This window comes from Pezoporus flaviventris, unplaced genomic scaffold, assembly GCF_033815535.1.
Source record: "Pezoporus flaviventris isolate CSIRO_AGI_PZ_B2104156 unplaced genomic scaffold, CSIRO_AGI_Pfla_v1 ptg000070l, whole genome shotgun sequence".
NCBI lineage: Eukaryota > Metazoa > Chordata > Aves > Psittaciformes > Psittacidae > Pezoporus > Pezoporus flaviventris.
In genome coordinates, this window is record NW_026892618.1 from 1,312,794 (window position 1) to 1,327,161 (window position 14,368).

The 14,368-nt window shown below is 44.1% G+C and overlaps 1 protein-coding gene across 9 annotated transcripts in view; it reads right to left on the bottom strand.

Annotated features, from left to right (window-relative positions):
• PRR5 (proline rich 5) overlaps positions 1-14,368 on the bottom strand; it is a 94,323-nt gene that overhangs the window by 46,313 nt on the left and 33,642 nt on the right. For 4 of the 9 annotated variants that reach the window (XM_061472046.1, XM_061472043.1, XM_061472045.1 and 1 more), the window contains exon 3: positions 9,472-9,731. The exons of 1 other annotated variant lie outside the window; for it this stretch is intronic. In XM_061472046.1, the coding sequence (XP_061328030.1) occupies positions 9,472-9,602 (131 nt within the window). In that variant the 5' untranslated portion in view covers positions 9,603-9,731. 4 more of the 9 variants (XM_061472041.1, XM_061472048.1, XM_061472047.1 and 1 more) reach the window with 4 other exon arrangements.

A 14,368-nucleotide genomic window follows, 5' to 3' on the forward strand; every position in this document is an offset into this window, starting at 1 on the left:
TCTAGGTATCTGGCAATCCACATGCTTAACAGGGGTGCTTACCAGTCCCATGAACTCAACAAGGCTGCACCTCAAAGTGAGCATGTGCTTCAAGATGAAAGTCTGAAATGCTCCTGAAATACACCTGACACAATTAGTGTGATGACACACCAGCCTAAATCACTAAGCTTAGGTCTGAGGACAGTGGTAAAGAAATGCCAGTGAAAGGTGAGACCAAACCTGTTTCCAGCATTAGTAGAAAGGAGCAGAAGCCTTACTCCCCTTCCTCAACACGGTGCCACCTTTCATAACCTCACAACTTTGACTCCAAAAGGAAAGAAGATTCATGTGGTCCCTCCATCAGCCCATCGCCACTCCTTCACTCTTGGAGCTGCCTGGGAACTTCTACCACATTTAACTATGGAATGGAAGCTCCAAAACCAGGTCTTTAAGGTTTCAGCTGGCATAGAGGAGCATCTTTCAGTGATTAAGAACGTACTGCAGGATAAGCTCAGCCTTTATTCAACATGCACACAGATGCTTCAGCTTCCCGAAGATAGCACACAGCCTTCATCCACTCTACTGTTCATACTACTGCTACTCAATTTCCAGTATGCCAGCCTTTACTAAATTGACCATTCCCACTGCTGGCAGTGACAGCAAGTTACTTCATTTCTGTCTGACTCAGTTACCCCATGTGTAAAATAAAGATGATGGCACTGATCACTAAAGGTTATTTTAAGATGTATTCAAGAAAATCATAACAATGAGTGTGATTACCAATAGCAGTATTAGATGCCATCATTGTCACTGTTTTTTCTTCTTCACTCACAATCCTATCTGCAAAGGGAAAATTGACATTTTTGGCATGTGGCTCTCCCTATTCAAGGCTGCAACTGAGGAGATGACATCTTAAGGCATATTACAAAAAAAAAAAAAAAACAGGGAAGAAGTCTTCCTGCTCTGTGCCATTTCTCATTCTGTGTCTCTCATTCTGCATGCCTCCTCCCAGCCTGTACTCCACAGTAGCAAGGAACAGCAACAACAAGCCTCAGGGACACTTGGGGAGATGCATTTAGGAGCCACTGAATTAAATCTTACCCCTAGAACATCTACTGAAAATAACTTCCAAGAATGAGAAGCTACAGCATGCATATCCCTCCTGGGGATGCAGTTTCACCAGTGACTCCACAGTGTCTTTTTTCTGAGCTTTGCATCTGACCCCCCTCTGCTCACACTGCACTGGAATATGGTGCAATGAAGCAGCAACCAACTTTGGAGCAATGGAAAGCAAAACAGGGACCAGATTTGCCCATCCTGGAGGTACCAGGATTTGGGGTTGCCCAGTCTTGTGAAGAAGAGCTAAAGGTGGCATCTGTTTATAAGGTCTCCAGAGGGAGGAAGCCTGATTCCTCCTGGTGAATGAGCTTGGTCAGCTCTGCCTGGTGTCAGCTCCAGGGCCAGATCCAGCCACAAGCAGCTGCTCCTATTGCAAGGGGATGTCACTGCAGGCACTATGCCAGGCAGCAGTGGAGTGTGCCTGGGGACCTCAGGTGCCCACATTAAACCTTCCCAGGTCCATGGTAAGACAGCTCCTTTCAATGCTTGCTGGGAGCAGAAGACTGGGCTGGAAGGTAAACCCAATGCTATGCACTGAGAGATGTGAAATGCAGGCACACAACAATGCTGAAGAGCAAAGAGATGCACTTTTAGACAAGCTCAGTCACATTCATCTGTGGAAAAAGGAAATTAAAAGTGGCAGGTGAAGGATATGACCTGCTGAGCAGAAATGCACAGGCAGATAAAAATAGGAACCACTATCTTCTTTTTTGCTCCTTTGACAACATTTCCAAGGTGTTAAGCATTCCTTCTGCCATGGCAGTCCCTCTTTCCCTCCACACCCCCATACTCAGACATAGATACATTTGTGATCTAACCCAGATTATTTTGGCTGGTTCAAACAGACACACTCAATTTACGACAATCTGAAAATTGGCAGCTAAATGTCCCTGGTATACGGTGAAGTGATTTGGATATTTTAGTATTATGAGTAATATGTGAAGTACAATTAATGTAGTGAATAAAACAAGCAGTCTTTACACACTCTTCTGGTTCGGAAATGAACTTTGCAATGTTCCCTGCCAGCCTTCCGCAGAAAAGAATGACTAAATATCTCTTCTAAAAGCCAATGTGCTCTCTCTCCTTCTCTCTGGCACTCCTTTCTAACAAGGGGGAGGTTTTCTCTTTCCAACTTAACAGGGCCATTATTATTCCTCGAAGAAGTAAGAGAGAGCAAGCTTTTTTAACAAGAATGAAGGGGATAGGTTGTGAGCATTTAAGATATTGCATGTGTAGTAGAACTGCACCTACATAAAACATCCCCACGGCGATCTTTCAATCTGCCTGGGATCTCCCTTGTAGTGAGGGACAACTTCCTTGTCTGGAAAACAAGTCTTGGCTCCGCTACATTGACTGCCTGCCTGTCTTTCCTTCCCATTGCAGACAGCAACGCTTGCACGCAGGGTGCAGGCATGCAGTCCCAGGCTGCAGGTGATGTGTGAATGCCACTGTAATCTGGCCCTCCACACTTGCTGAAGAGGCAACAAAGACGAATTGGAATAACTGGAATGCATCGGTGGCATAAACTGGTGTCAGGGTAATAAAAAACTAGATTAAATCTTCCTAGTTACCTTAAGCTAATGAAAAACACAAACCCAGCCCTTACTTAAATCAAAGTAATGCTATGGTTTCTATAATGAGCGATTGTTTAAAAGGGTTTAGTCAGAAAGGTAAAACCTTTTGGTGTAAGGAAAATCTGAGCTGCTGCTTACAAACAGAAGTTCTGCAAGATGCTTGAGGTGGGTAAATCGGCTTTATTTGTGCCTGTGACCAACCTTCACTGAGGCTTAAGTCAATAATGTATGTAATTAAACTTTCATTTTAATAGTTAACCTGAACTAAAAATGCCTTGTAAACTCCCCTCTGTAACTCTTTTACAACATGAAAGTTAATAATGGGTGCACTCATGCACTGATACTATGCTGAACAACTTCCCTGTAACTGCTGTGTGTGTAAATGTTTGTACATGAGCACAGCACTTCAGAGGAGATAAAAAAAAAAAAAAAAGCCCAAAAGAAACACTCCTCCCAAATCAGTTCCAGAAATGCCCCTGCTCAGTACTGAACAAGGTTCCCGTCTCCACTCAAGGACAGACCTTACACTGTATGGCCAGGGTTTGCTGGATTGTACCAACAGACACGTCTTCCACAGAAGCGCAGATGTAACCTCCTACTCCTGCAGTGCTGCACTTCCTCCTGCTTAAGAAAATGAGCAGTTTCTAATGTTTCTCCCCCCAGTATCTTCTGCTGGAACATGGCATACTGGGAAGAAATGAGCACCTGAGCAGTGCACCTTCACAGCCCCCTTCACACGGGAAGGAAATGCAAACCTCCCAGTCACGGGATTATGGTATTTCTTGAAAGCACAGAACAAGTTCATTAGCCAGCTCCTCAACTCATATGAATAAGGTAAGTTGCTATGAAGGTATTATTTAACCTGAGACCAAGCAAAAAATATGTTGTGCAGGCAGCTTTCCATCAAAACCTATGCCACAGGTCACTCTTGGTCTGTAGACTATAGCTGGAAGAAGACACTTTGACAGACCAGGAGCAGGGGCATGAAGAAGCCTTTGAGGAGGCTTCCACAGGCCACTGAGTAGGCAGGGAAGAGACAGCATGACTAAAGCAGGCTGGCTGTAGGAAGGGAAATTAGGATTGGAAAACTGCAGATACTAGGTTTTTTTGGGGGGGGTTGCCTTTAGAATTAAGACAAAATGTCAGGCAGCTCCAGCAATGTATTGAATTTATCCATCCCACAGTGTCCACAGATTGCCAGAAGAAAACTACCTACAACCAAGAAGGCACTCAGAGCAACAAAAATCAATTCAGCAGCTTAAGAAACTTCACCTCTTTGGACGCTCATTATAGATTTGCCTGATACTCCAGAGGAGGTGGTTGCTCCAGGACTTACTATTCAGCTGCCTGAAACATGGGGAATGGAACTCCAGCATACCCAGTGCAGACCTTCCCCGCTGTTTGCCTCAGCATTAAGGGATCTGGGAGATGTAAATCCCCCGAGCACAAAGTTGGATGCTCACTGAGGGCACTCCCAGCCAACCTAACAGCATGAACAGCAAGACAAGGAAGATGAGAGTTATTATTCTGATTTCTGCATAATAGAAAACCACCGCCTATTTAGCTCAATACCACCAAAACACACATTCCTCTTGAGCATCTAATTGTACACCTGGACACCACTGGCTTCTGTGGATGGGAAGCTGGCTCCCTCTAGCACTAAAGTACCACTCAGCCTGGCTCTTCACTGACCTTTTTAAGAAGCCAAGAAGGAAAAACTGCTGTGAATAAAACACCGTTTTCTGCCAGGTCAGAATCAGTTTGTCCACAGAGTTGAGGAACAACTAAAAAGTTGAGCTCACAAGTCTCTGTCTGAATCCTGACCTTATGGTTTGCTTTGACCATGGTCATGGTCCTCCCAGCTCAGCATTTCTTGGCAAAGCAGGAGGAGCAGCCCACATTTTCATTTGTGCACAACACACAGGTAATGTAGGTTGTTTAAAACACTCACTACATTTGCATGCAAACAACAACATGCGTAAAAATATCATGGTGGTTTTTATTTTCTGTTTGCAAATTCTCCCCTTTCCAGAACTCCAGGTGAAGTCCATGAGCAAAAACAACGTTGTGTGAATAGTCACACCCTGTAAGTACTGGGTAGTTAAAGGCAACATTCTCATTTTCAAAAGGGACTAAGTGATTTAGGCCTCGTTTCCTCTGAACAGTTATGGGAATAGCTAATTAACAATAATTAACCTGATATACTTGCATCAAAACGTCCTTGAAGGCACTCTTTTTCCAGAATAAAGCCTCATTTTTCTGAATTAGCTTAATCCGATAGGGAAGACACCATTTCCAGCACAGCTTCAGGCCAGCTGCAACTCCACAGGCTTTCCATGAGGCCCTGACCCTTTCAAAATCAGCTTGCAGCTGCTAGATCGGTTATGTTTCTGAAATTTCTACCCAAGGTAAAGCAATCTGCAGTGAGGGATAAGCTGCAATTATGCACTGGATCATACAAGTGAAAATAAGCTGGTCTGCAAAACTCCTGTCTTCAAAGAGTTTGAGAGGAATTAGTTCACTAACTTCACCAACTATAAACACTACTATTGCATATGAAGAAGTTGAGAAAGACAGGTAAAGGGACTTCCCTGAGGTGTTACTCAGAGTTAGTACATCTACAGAGTGCAGGACTAAGGACATTTTGGCTTCCAATTACACCTGCATTCAATCAAGTATGAATATGTCTGGAGGGCTATGGGGAGCAGCAATTCTCCACCACCACCACCACTTCCTATTACTGTCGAGGCTGACATGTTCCACGGTGCCGCGGTGGCTTGACCAGCTGGTAAATCCCCTTCACCCCCCAACAGCTCAGCTCTGTTTGCCCCCCATGCACACATATAGCCAAATTTTCTGAAAAGAGAGACAAATTAAGGGTGAGGAAAAAGAATATGATCCTGACACAGGCAGAAGTACTTCAAAATATTTAGAATCATAGAACCAACTAGGTTGGAAAAGACCTTTAAGACCATCTAAATAAACACTAAATATTGGAAGAAAGAAAATTTCCAAGTAGAAATCACAGATAAATATTCTGGTCTGGAATGTTTTTTTCCACTAGAAAAGCCTCCCTGTGATCTAAAGAAACATTCATTTTTAATTAGAAGATGAAATGTGGCTCCCACGACTGTAAAACTTACTTTACAGAAAGTTGTTGTGCTTATCAAAACACTGTAAAAATTAGCCCAAACCATAAATCCATATGCCTCCTTAGATTTCCCGCTGATCTCACTAATGTCACAGGCATCTTATTCTTCACCTTTTCTTTGCTATCTCCTACTCCATGTTTCTGTGAATTTTCCCCACTTTCTTATACCAGAGAGGATGGAAGTGCCTTTGACGAGAGGCTTTGCACAGCACAACTCAGACGGTATCAGCTCCTGATTAGGCATCCTGGGCTAGCTCAGTCAGAACGAAAACCTCACAAAGGATTTTATTTGCCCTGAGAAGGGCCCCCCTGGCTTGCAAGCTCAAGATTAAAAGCCCTGGGTTTCTCAATCCAATTGGTTTAGTCAGCATTCAGCCCTCATTTTTTTGCCTGAAGCAGAAAGGGGGGGGGGGAGAGAGAGAGAGAAAGAGAAGGAATTGAAGACAATGCTAGTGAAAAAATCTAAGCTATTTTAATCCAATGCAAATTCTGTGAGCTGTAATGAAACTGTATTGTTCCACTATGTTGCTGTTGGTTGCTAGTTAATGTGCTCTGCTGGTGTGTTGCTGTACAGATCTTTTGGGGTTCATGGGAAAGCAACCTCAGAAAAAGCTGTGATATCTAATTTGCATAGTAGCAGACAGAAGCTCACCACTGATTTCCTTTTGATCTAACAGTGTCAAGAAGCTTCACAGCAATCTAGTTTGGAGGTGAAGGAAAGGAATCGGGGAGAAAGAGACCTTCCTTGCTAGTACTGAGCGCTACGTGCCTCTTTCACACCAAACCCCGAGATTAAGCCCCTGCAGTCTGCCCTCCCCTGCTGTCAGAAAGCAGCAGGCATCCTCTGCTATAAACAGTCTGAGGGCTGAGACCGGTCTGAGCAGAGCGGAGGTGGTGGAGAGGACACTGGCAGCCAGACTGCAGCCACACACAAACCAACTGCAGGAGGGGAGCCACATATCCCATCCTCCTCAAACAAAGCCCACAGTGGCAGAGCTGCTACCTTACAGAAGACCCCACCAGAGCAAAACTCTGGCTCTGCAGCGTTCCAGCACAGTCCCCAGCAGGACAGAGGCAGCATCCTTGCTCATCCTCACTCAACCTCACATCTGAACATGGGATTGGCAGTCTCATGTGGGGCAGGGCCTGCCATGCGGTTGTGCTTTAACTCTCCCCACATCAGTTTTGGTGAATTTGGTTCAAAGCCTCTTTCAAAAGCAGATACACAAACGCCACATCCAGGCACAGCTGCTAACATTGGGCGAGAAACCAGCAGACATTCAAATATAGAACAGCTAGGCTTGGTGATAGGGAAAAGCTCTGATGGTGCATCTCGACTTCCTTGATCAGAAAGCTCTTGCGCTCGATACTGCACAGAATGAAACAGCACAGGCAATCCCTTAATTTGGAAGAACAAATGTTCCCATTAACCAAAGTACAGTATGCTAGTCCTCTCTTGGGAAGCTTTAATTTTGCAGGGTGAAAATAAAAAGCCTTCCACAGCCCAAGATTTCCAAAACCCACCAGGTATTCCTGGTGAATCAAAGTTTAGACATCCAGTTTCCAACACTGACATTGTGGTCTCACCAGGAGAGCTGAATATTGACTCCCCTCAAGATAAGACCCTGTTACACGTGCCAAGATGGGCATGCTCTGGTGATAGGCAGGAGCTACAGTGGATAACTTCTTAATACAACTAATCCAACGTCACTTAAGCCCTGGCTTTCCTGAGGATAAACTCCAGTTTTACATACTGTAGAATATCTGAGTTTCTTAAAACCAATAGAGGATACAGGCATGAAAGAATTACCCTCACTCTCTCTTCCACTCAGGACAAAGGCTTGCACTCTCAAATAAGTAATAAAGGGCCTTTGCCCATGCCCATGTTTACAAGCATGTTGCTTGTAATCTGCCATCCTTGCCATAGCTTTAAGCAACAGTTAGTGCCGCAGTACACAATGCCCACTTGACTTGCCACTGCAGGCAGCACCAACCTGCCCTGCCAGCACTCCCAAGATGTCTTGAAGGCCCATGCCACCAAACAGCAGGGATGGCTCAGCGATCCCTGCACAGGCAAAAGGCAACCCGTGGCAGGAAAGCACAGTTAGGCCTGAGTTCATACAGACCAATGACAGGATGACTTGCAGACACCTATGTCAGAAACAGGCAACAGGAGAGTTGTCTAATCATCTGGATGAAACCTGCAGATGTCTAGCTCAATAACTGTCAACTACGTCTAGCCAGAGCTATACCTGACCTGTCCAAGTAAAAAGTAAAACCCATACTCCAGCTCACTTAGGAAAACCCTCTGGTTTGACTGCCTGTAGTTCTCCCCTCTCCCATCAAGCCAGGTAACTGACCTACTCTCCATTCACATCTGTCTCCACAGCTCCCTCCCCACAAGCAAGACACAGAAATGCTAATCCATGCCAATAAAAGCTGTCAGCCCACCATCACAAAAAGGTTTTGTGGACTATATTTTGTCACCTTGGTTCACACTATGGAATATCATACACCCTGTTGTTTTACATCGGACTACGGATCAAGTGAAGTCACAACTGGCAAGAGCCAAGGTGGCCCCAGTCCAGCCTTTAATTAGCACCACCATCCAGATCTCAGGTGCAACTCCAGGTCATATAAAATGCAGATATTTGAGCAGAAACCAAGTCTCTTCTGTGACTAGTACACAGTTTCAGTGCTTGGTGTGCTGCCTGCATTCAACAACTAATTCATAATGAAAACATAAAACCATAAATTGAGTGGTGAGAGGGACAGAGAGGTGATTATTTTATAATTCTATTTTTTCCCCTCGAAGCTGAAATATCTTTAACAAATGTGTCTATAGGTCACTGTTGGTTTTCTTTCTACAGCTCTACTACCATACAACTATAAAACATTACAAATGACAGTTTCCGACCTGTGACCAAGGGGGGATGACATTCGATTTTCAAAAAGGACATAAGAATATAATTCCTAACGACTCAGACTCGTCTTTAAGAGTGTCACCAAATAGTCATTAAGATGCTTTCTGAGTATCTGTGGTAAGTGACAAAACAACAAAATGTTTGCATGTGTTTTTTTTTTTTTGTTAAACAGTAATAAAATTCAAATGTATAAACACAATAAAGGAAACAATCAGGGCTTATTTCTCTCTGTCCAAAGTGTGTGTGCTTGTGTTCGCACATACACACACACATATCTGCATTAACGTAAGAAGACTGAGTAGACTGTCATATCTGTTTCAACAAACAGCAATATATATAGTTATGCAGATAATGTAATTTAATAGCTATGTATATTTAAACCTTTTATAACTAAAATAAACCAAATCAACCTCGAATGAGAGTATTTAGATAGACACAAAGACTATTTGTAGCAGGGCCTTTTGAAATAAGTCCTTATCCATCACAAGGAAGAGCAGGCTGAGCCATCTGCAGGAAGGGCTCTCTGCTATCAGCCTTGAAGAGGAAGGTTAAGAGCAATGGGGAGAAAAGCCGCTCCCATCTTTTACTTGAACACAAACTCTGATATGTGGAACACACAAATGCAGAAGCCTGACATACTGTAACCTTTCTGAGCTGGGGGCAAGGCAGCCTAAATAATCACAGAGAGGCTTCAGGGGAGTTGGCACATGGCGTGAGACCTTACCTGTTCCAGGTAGCGTTGGAGCAGGCCCGTCGCTGCTGGGTCCCCCGCTCATCCAAGGCTGCCTGCTCTCTCTTGCCCAGATCACTGAGGCTGGGCGAACTCATGAACTTCAACCTGCGAAGAGTCCTCATGGTCAAATGTGTGTTTGCGCGTGGCAGCTACAGATACACCATCCTGTTTACACACACACACACGCAGCTGGAGCAGCAGCAGTGGCAGCAGTGCGAGCAGTTCCCTCCGTTTGCTGTTCAAAAAAGAAACTTAAAAAAAAAAGAAGAGAGAACCAGTCTCTACGGAGCACACCTCTGCCAGCAAGAAAACAAACCTTTAATCAGATCAACTCTGACGTCATCAACTGTGGTTAATAATTTCTCCAGTCCTTTCAAAAAATAAAAGTCAAACTTCTGGCTGCTGCTGCAGCACTTGGAAGGGGCCCCTTGCAACTGCAGCTGCCCCAAGTGCGAGGGCTTGCCCTCCCCCTGTCCCTGGGCACCATGACCTGGGAATCTCGCTCAGAGCCGCGGCGGCGTGCTCCACCTGTCGTGGGAACTGCTCAGCTCCTCCAGCAGCGTGAGGGGCTCCGCGAGCATTTCTCGCCCTTTCCCTCCCTCTCTCTGCACTCGGAAATGAAACTGGAGGGCAACGGACAGGAAAAAAAAAAAAAAAAAACAACACCCAAGCAACCAATACTGACGCACTGAGAGTATTGGAAAGTTTCATAACTGCTTGTGCCCTGCCACGTTACGACACTGCACACACGCGCTCTCGCTCCCTCGCTCATACATATACATAGGCACACTACCGCACTCCTGCTCTCCTGTACGCACTCAGCACAGCCTCACGGCTTGCCTGAGAGCCTGTTTCCGCTGGAAGTGTCACATAAGCCATGAGATGGGAAGCATTCGCAAGCGACACAAGTGCAGAATGAAAAGCTCTGGTTTGGGTTTTAGCATTTTGAGGAATTTTTGGTGATGCATGGAAGAGCCAGACGCTTTGTCTTTCTCTGCCTTTTTATTTTTAAATCAAGATAACAGCTGCACAACTCGGGGCATACTTGGTTTCTACAAAAGCCCCAGGTGTCTTATCTTCAAAGGAAAAATCTCTCTCTCTGACTGCAGCACTGGAGCTGAAGGATGTGCTGCTACAAGACTCTAGCCTGTGCTTAGCTCGCTGTCACTCACTTGTGGTTCCGTTTTAAATTCAGGATTGCCTGGCTCATCTGCTGGGATGTAATGCAACAAAACAGCGATTAGCTTTCTCAGAAACAAAATTGTTTGCAATAGACTGAGCCAGAGCATAAGAACTGCTCTTCTGTTGCTACTTCATTGGTCTGCAAATTAAAAGCCACAAGGGCTCCCTGCAGAGTAACCTTGCACTCACTGGAAAGGGGGCTGCAATACAGAACTTACACCTTCTTTTTTTTTTTTTCCCCACTTTCTACTTACTGTTTTCATCTGATCACCTATTGTCTAGACTCAGGCTATAATTGGATTTGTTTGTGTCCAAATAATATGGCAAAGCTTACATTACAGGAGAACTGAATTTCTCACAGCAAGATCTGCCCTGTGTGCCCTATGTGCATCATTTACTGATACATCTTAGCGAAAACTGATTCCTCTCACTACTCACCCAAACCCACCTAAATTTACTGCATATAAATATTTACTTCCAAAATTTATAATTGGTATTACCTTCACTGGAACCAGCTGCAGAACCACCTAGGAACTAGATGCATTTTAACCTTCAGCGGCAGTAGTTTTACCCAGCCCCTTGGATTAGCATCATATTGATTGTCCTTCCCACATCAAAACCCTCAAATACACAAATAAGCATCACAGTAGATGGCACATAGATACCACTTCACTTTGGAAGGGACCTGCAGATCCACATCTAACCTATGCACAAAGACATCACTATCCCTGGTCTCTTCCAGATGTTTAAATCCCTCAAACAAACAAACAACAATCCACTATGTATACAGCAGCAAAAGGAAAACAAACATAACAATATATGGCTGTATTCTAAGGAATGAGACAGCTTCTACAGCATACAAATCAGCACCCGAAAATAGATACAGCAGAACACTGCTTTGTTCAAATCGGATGAAGGGCACTCCATTTCTGAGGATAATACAGCCAAGGAGAACAAGGGAGCACAACTGGGTCTGAGCTTCTGCTGCGTGCTCAGATAAACGTGTGTCTAGCCTGTTAAGTGAAACAACTAGCTAGATAAACCTGTGGCAATATAATTCCATCTAGCTTCATTTTCCAGCTAGCTCAGTTGCTTCTCTGCTTCTTAGTTACTGCAAACTCACAAAATATTATTGAGACCTCACAAAATATTATTATACTGGATTAAAACCTTGGAATTTTTAACTCCTTGATCTCTCAGCAGCACCAGAGATGGTACAAACCATACCCTCATGATATCTCTATGTCAGCAGCTATGTAATAATATTTCATCTGCTTTTTTTCCTAAAATCCTCCACTAGCTACTTGACTGAACTAAATGAGCTGCTGTATCAACCTTGGATATGCCAGACAACAGCTGCAAAAAGCAGTACTTCACTTCCTCATAAAATGCCAAATCCCAAAAGATGAAAAAAAAAAAGGACCTCTTTCCATCTGTACATTAAAATATTACACCTTTAGAAATCAGACTATTTTTATGCCACTCCATCAATCTCAGCAACCAGTACTAGATTCAGAGTCGACACATGAACGAAACACGTGGGAGAGGCAGCATTCCAGCTTCCTAGCTTCCTGAAAAATTTTAGATTGAGGTAAGAGAGAACAGGCTTTCTCTACACTTCTTCCTTCTTCCTATGATTCCACCTAATCAAATGTTGATTTATGATAAAATAAATAATTTTCAACAAGGTTTACCTCTACCCATAATTACAGAGTAATACTTCACATTTACATTGTGCTGTGCATCCATGGGCATCGCTGACTTCACAGCATTCATTAATTCAGCTTGAATAGCTCTTGGATATGAAGGTAAAAGATATGATCCACACTTCAGCATTAACAGTGAAGAAGAGAAAGGCAATGTGACTTGCTCAGGCCACCCCATGAGCAGGCAGCAGAGATGACAAGAGATTCCAGGACCTCTGCCTCCTGTTCCAGCACGTTACTGAGGGGATGCGGCAGTGATTGGGTAGCCAGGGACACCTTGGGCCGGGGCAGCTGCAGGGCGATGCAGAAGACAGAGCTCCTCACCAGGGCTTGCGGTGCAGTCGCTTTCAGCAGCCACTTGTGAAGAGAGTTGTCGCAATACAGCACTGCTTCAGGATCGAGAGGCTAAGTGCAGAGATTGCTCACTATTGGTCATGGAGAGGGAATAAGAGCACTGACCGAACTAATTGGGAGGGAGGGGAGGACAGGGGATTGGTGGGGGCCCTCCTGTAGGCTCAATAACGAGCACTTCAAGGTTCTTAAATAGAACAGCTGCACTCAGCACATTTACAGATCTGAGACTGTAAAGTACTATTACGTTAATTCATTTAATCCCAGCATGCCATACACAGTGCTAATACCACTATTTCACTCACTCGAAACCTGCAGCTCAAAGGTTAAGTGATTTAATCAAAGCCACACAACCACCTCAGTGTGGAAGGCACATCCAGCCCTAGCTCCTGCTCCCTCCCTTTCCTTTCAACATCTCTCCTCATAAAAGCAGGCCTGTCTCTACTAGACACCATTCTTTCATCTGTGGGGCCCACATCCTGCGGGTGACTGCATGGTAAGTCCTGGAGCTGCCACGGTGCAGGAGACGGAGGGGAATTCTGTTCACCTAGACTTACTTGCTATCTTGAGGCCTAAACCAAAGTACAGGTACACGAATACAGGCTGACAGCCCAAGAGGATTTATGCTGTTATTGCATGAAAACATTAGCATATAGATCCAGGACCTTGTAGCAAACATGGCTTTTAAAATAATCACCAAAGGTAATTCCATAGTTACCTCCTGGTATGCTGGTAATGCCTGCCATGTTCTCACTGGGAGCTGTGGTTTAAAAATCATGTTGCTGCTCCTAGCAAATGTCAAAAAAATCCAGGCAGACCTCCCCAGGCATACACTTGGTTTCAAAAGAATGAGATTTGGGAGAAAAAATAAACCAACCCAAAACAACCAAACCCAAAACAACAACAAACCAACACCCTGTATTTTATCTACATAATGCTATGTTAATTTTGACAGTAAAATCATATTGTCTTCTTACAAGTTTCTTTCTGACTGTGATAAGTGGGGAAAGGAAGCAAAATGTATTGTTCAAGAATGAGACCATTAAGAAATTCACAATATGTAAAATTTGTAATAAAACTGCCATTGCTGTGACTGCTACAGGTCAATTTGTCTTTGGCTACTCCATGCTGCTACTGCAATGATAGGTTAACACTGCAGCATTATTGGTGCCAGTGGGAGGGTATAATCAGCTAGGGAATTTGCCATCTCAGCTTTACTCACCAGAGCTTTGTTGTGTAAAAAATAACTCAATAAATATAAATTTTAATTAAAGGAATAATAAAAAAAGGCCTGCTACTTCACTTTATCTCCCCTCCCCTTTTGGAAAAGAGAGCAGAAGTCCCTATGGAAATGGTGAATGGTGAGCATTCTGCAAGCAAAGAACAAAGAAGTAAAGTGTATCTATGGCAGAAAGGAGTTAAAAGCCTCCTTCAACAAATGCACTTCAGTTTTTCATAAACCACACCACAAAACTTAGGGCATGCCTTGACACATGCCAAAGCTCAGGAATTAGTCTTCTGAAAAACTAGGCTTCTTAAAGGCACAGCACGTCCTGCTGTGCCAGCAGAGGAGGGGCAAGGCAGAAAGGAAGAAGGAGATGCAACTATCAGGAAAAAAAACAGAAAGGGCAGAGGGGGAACTGAAGTTG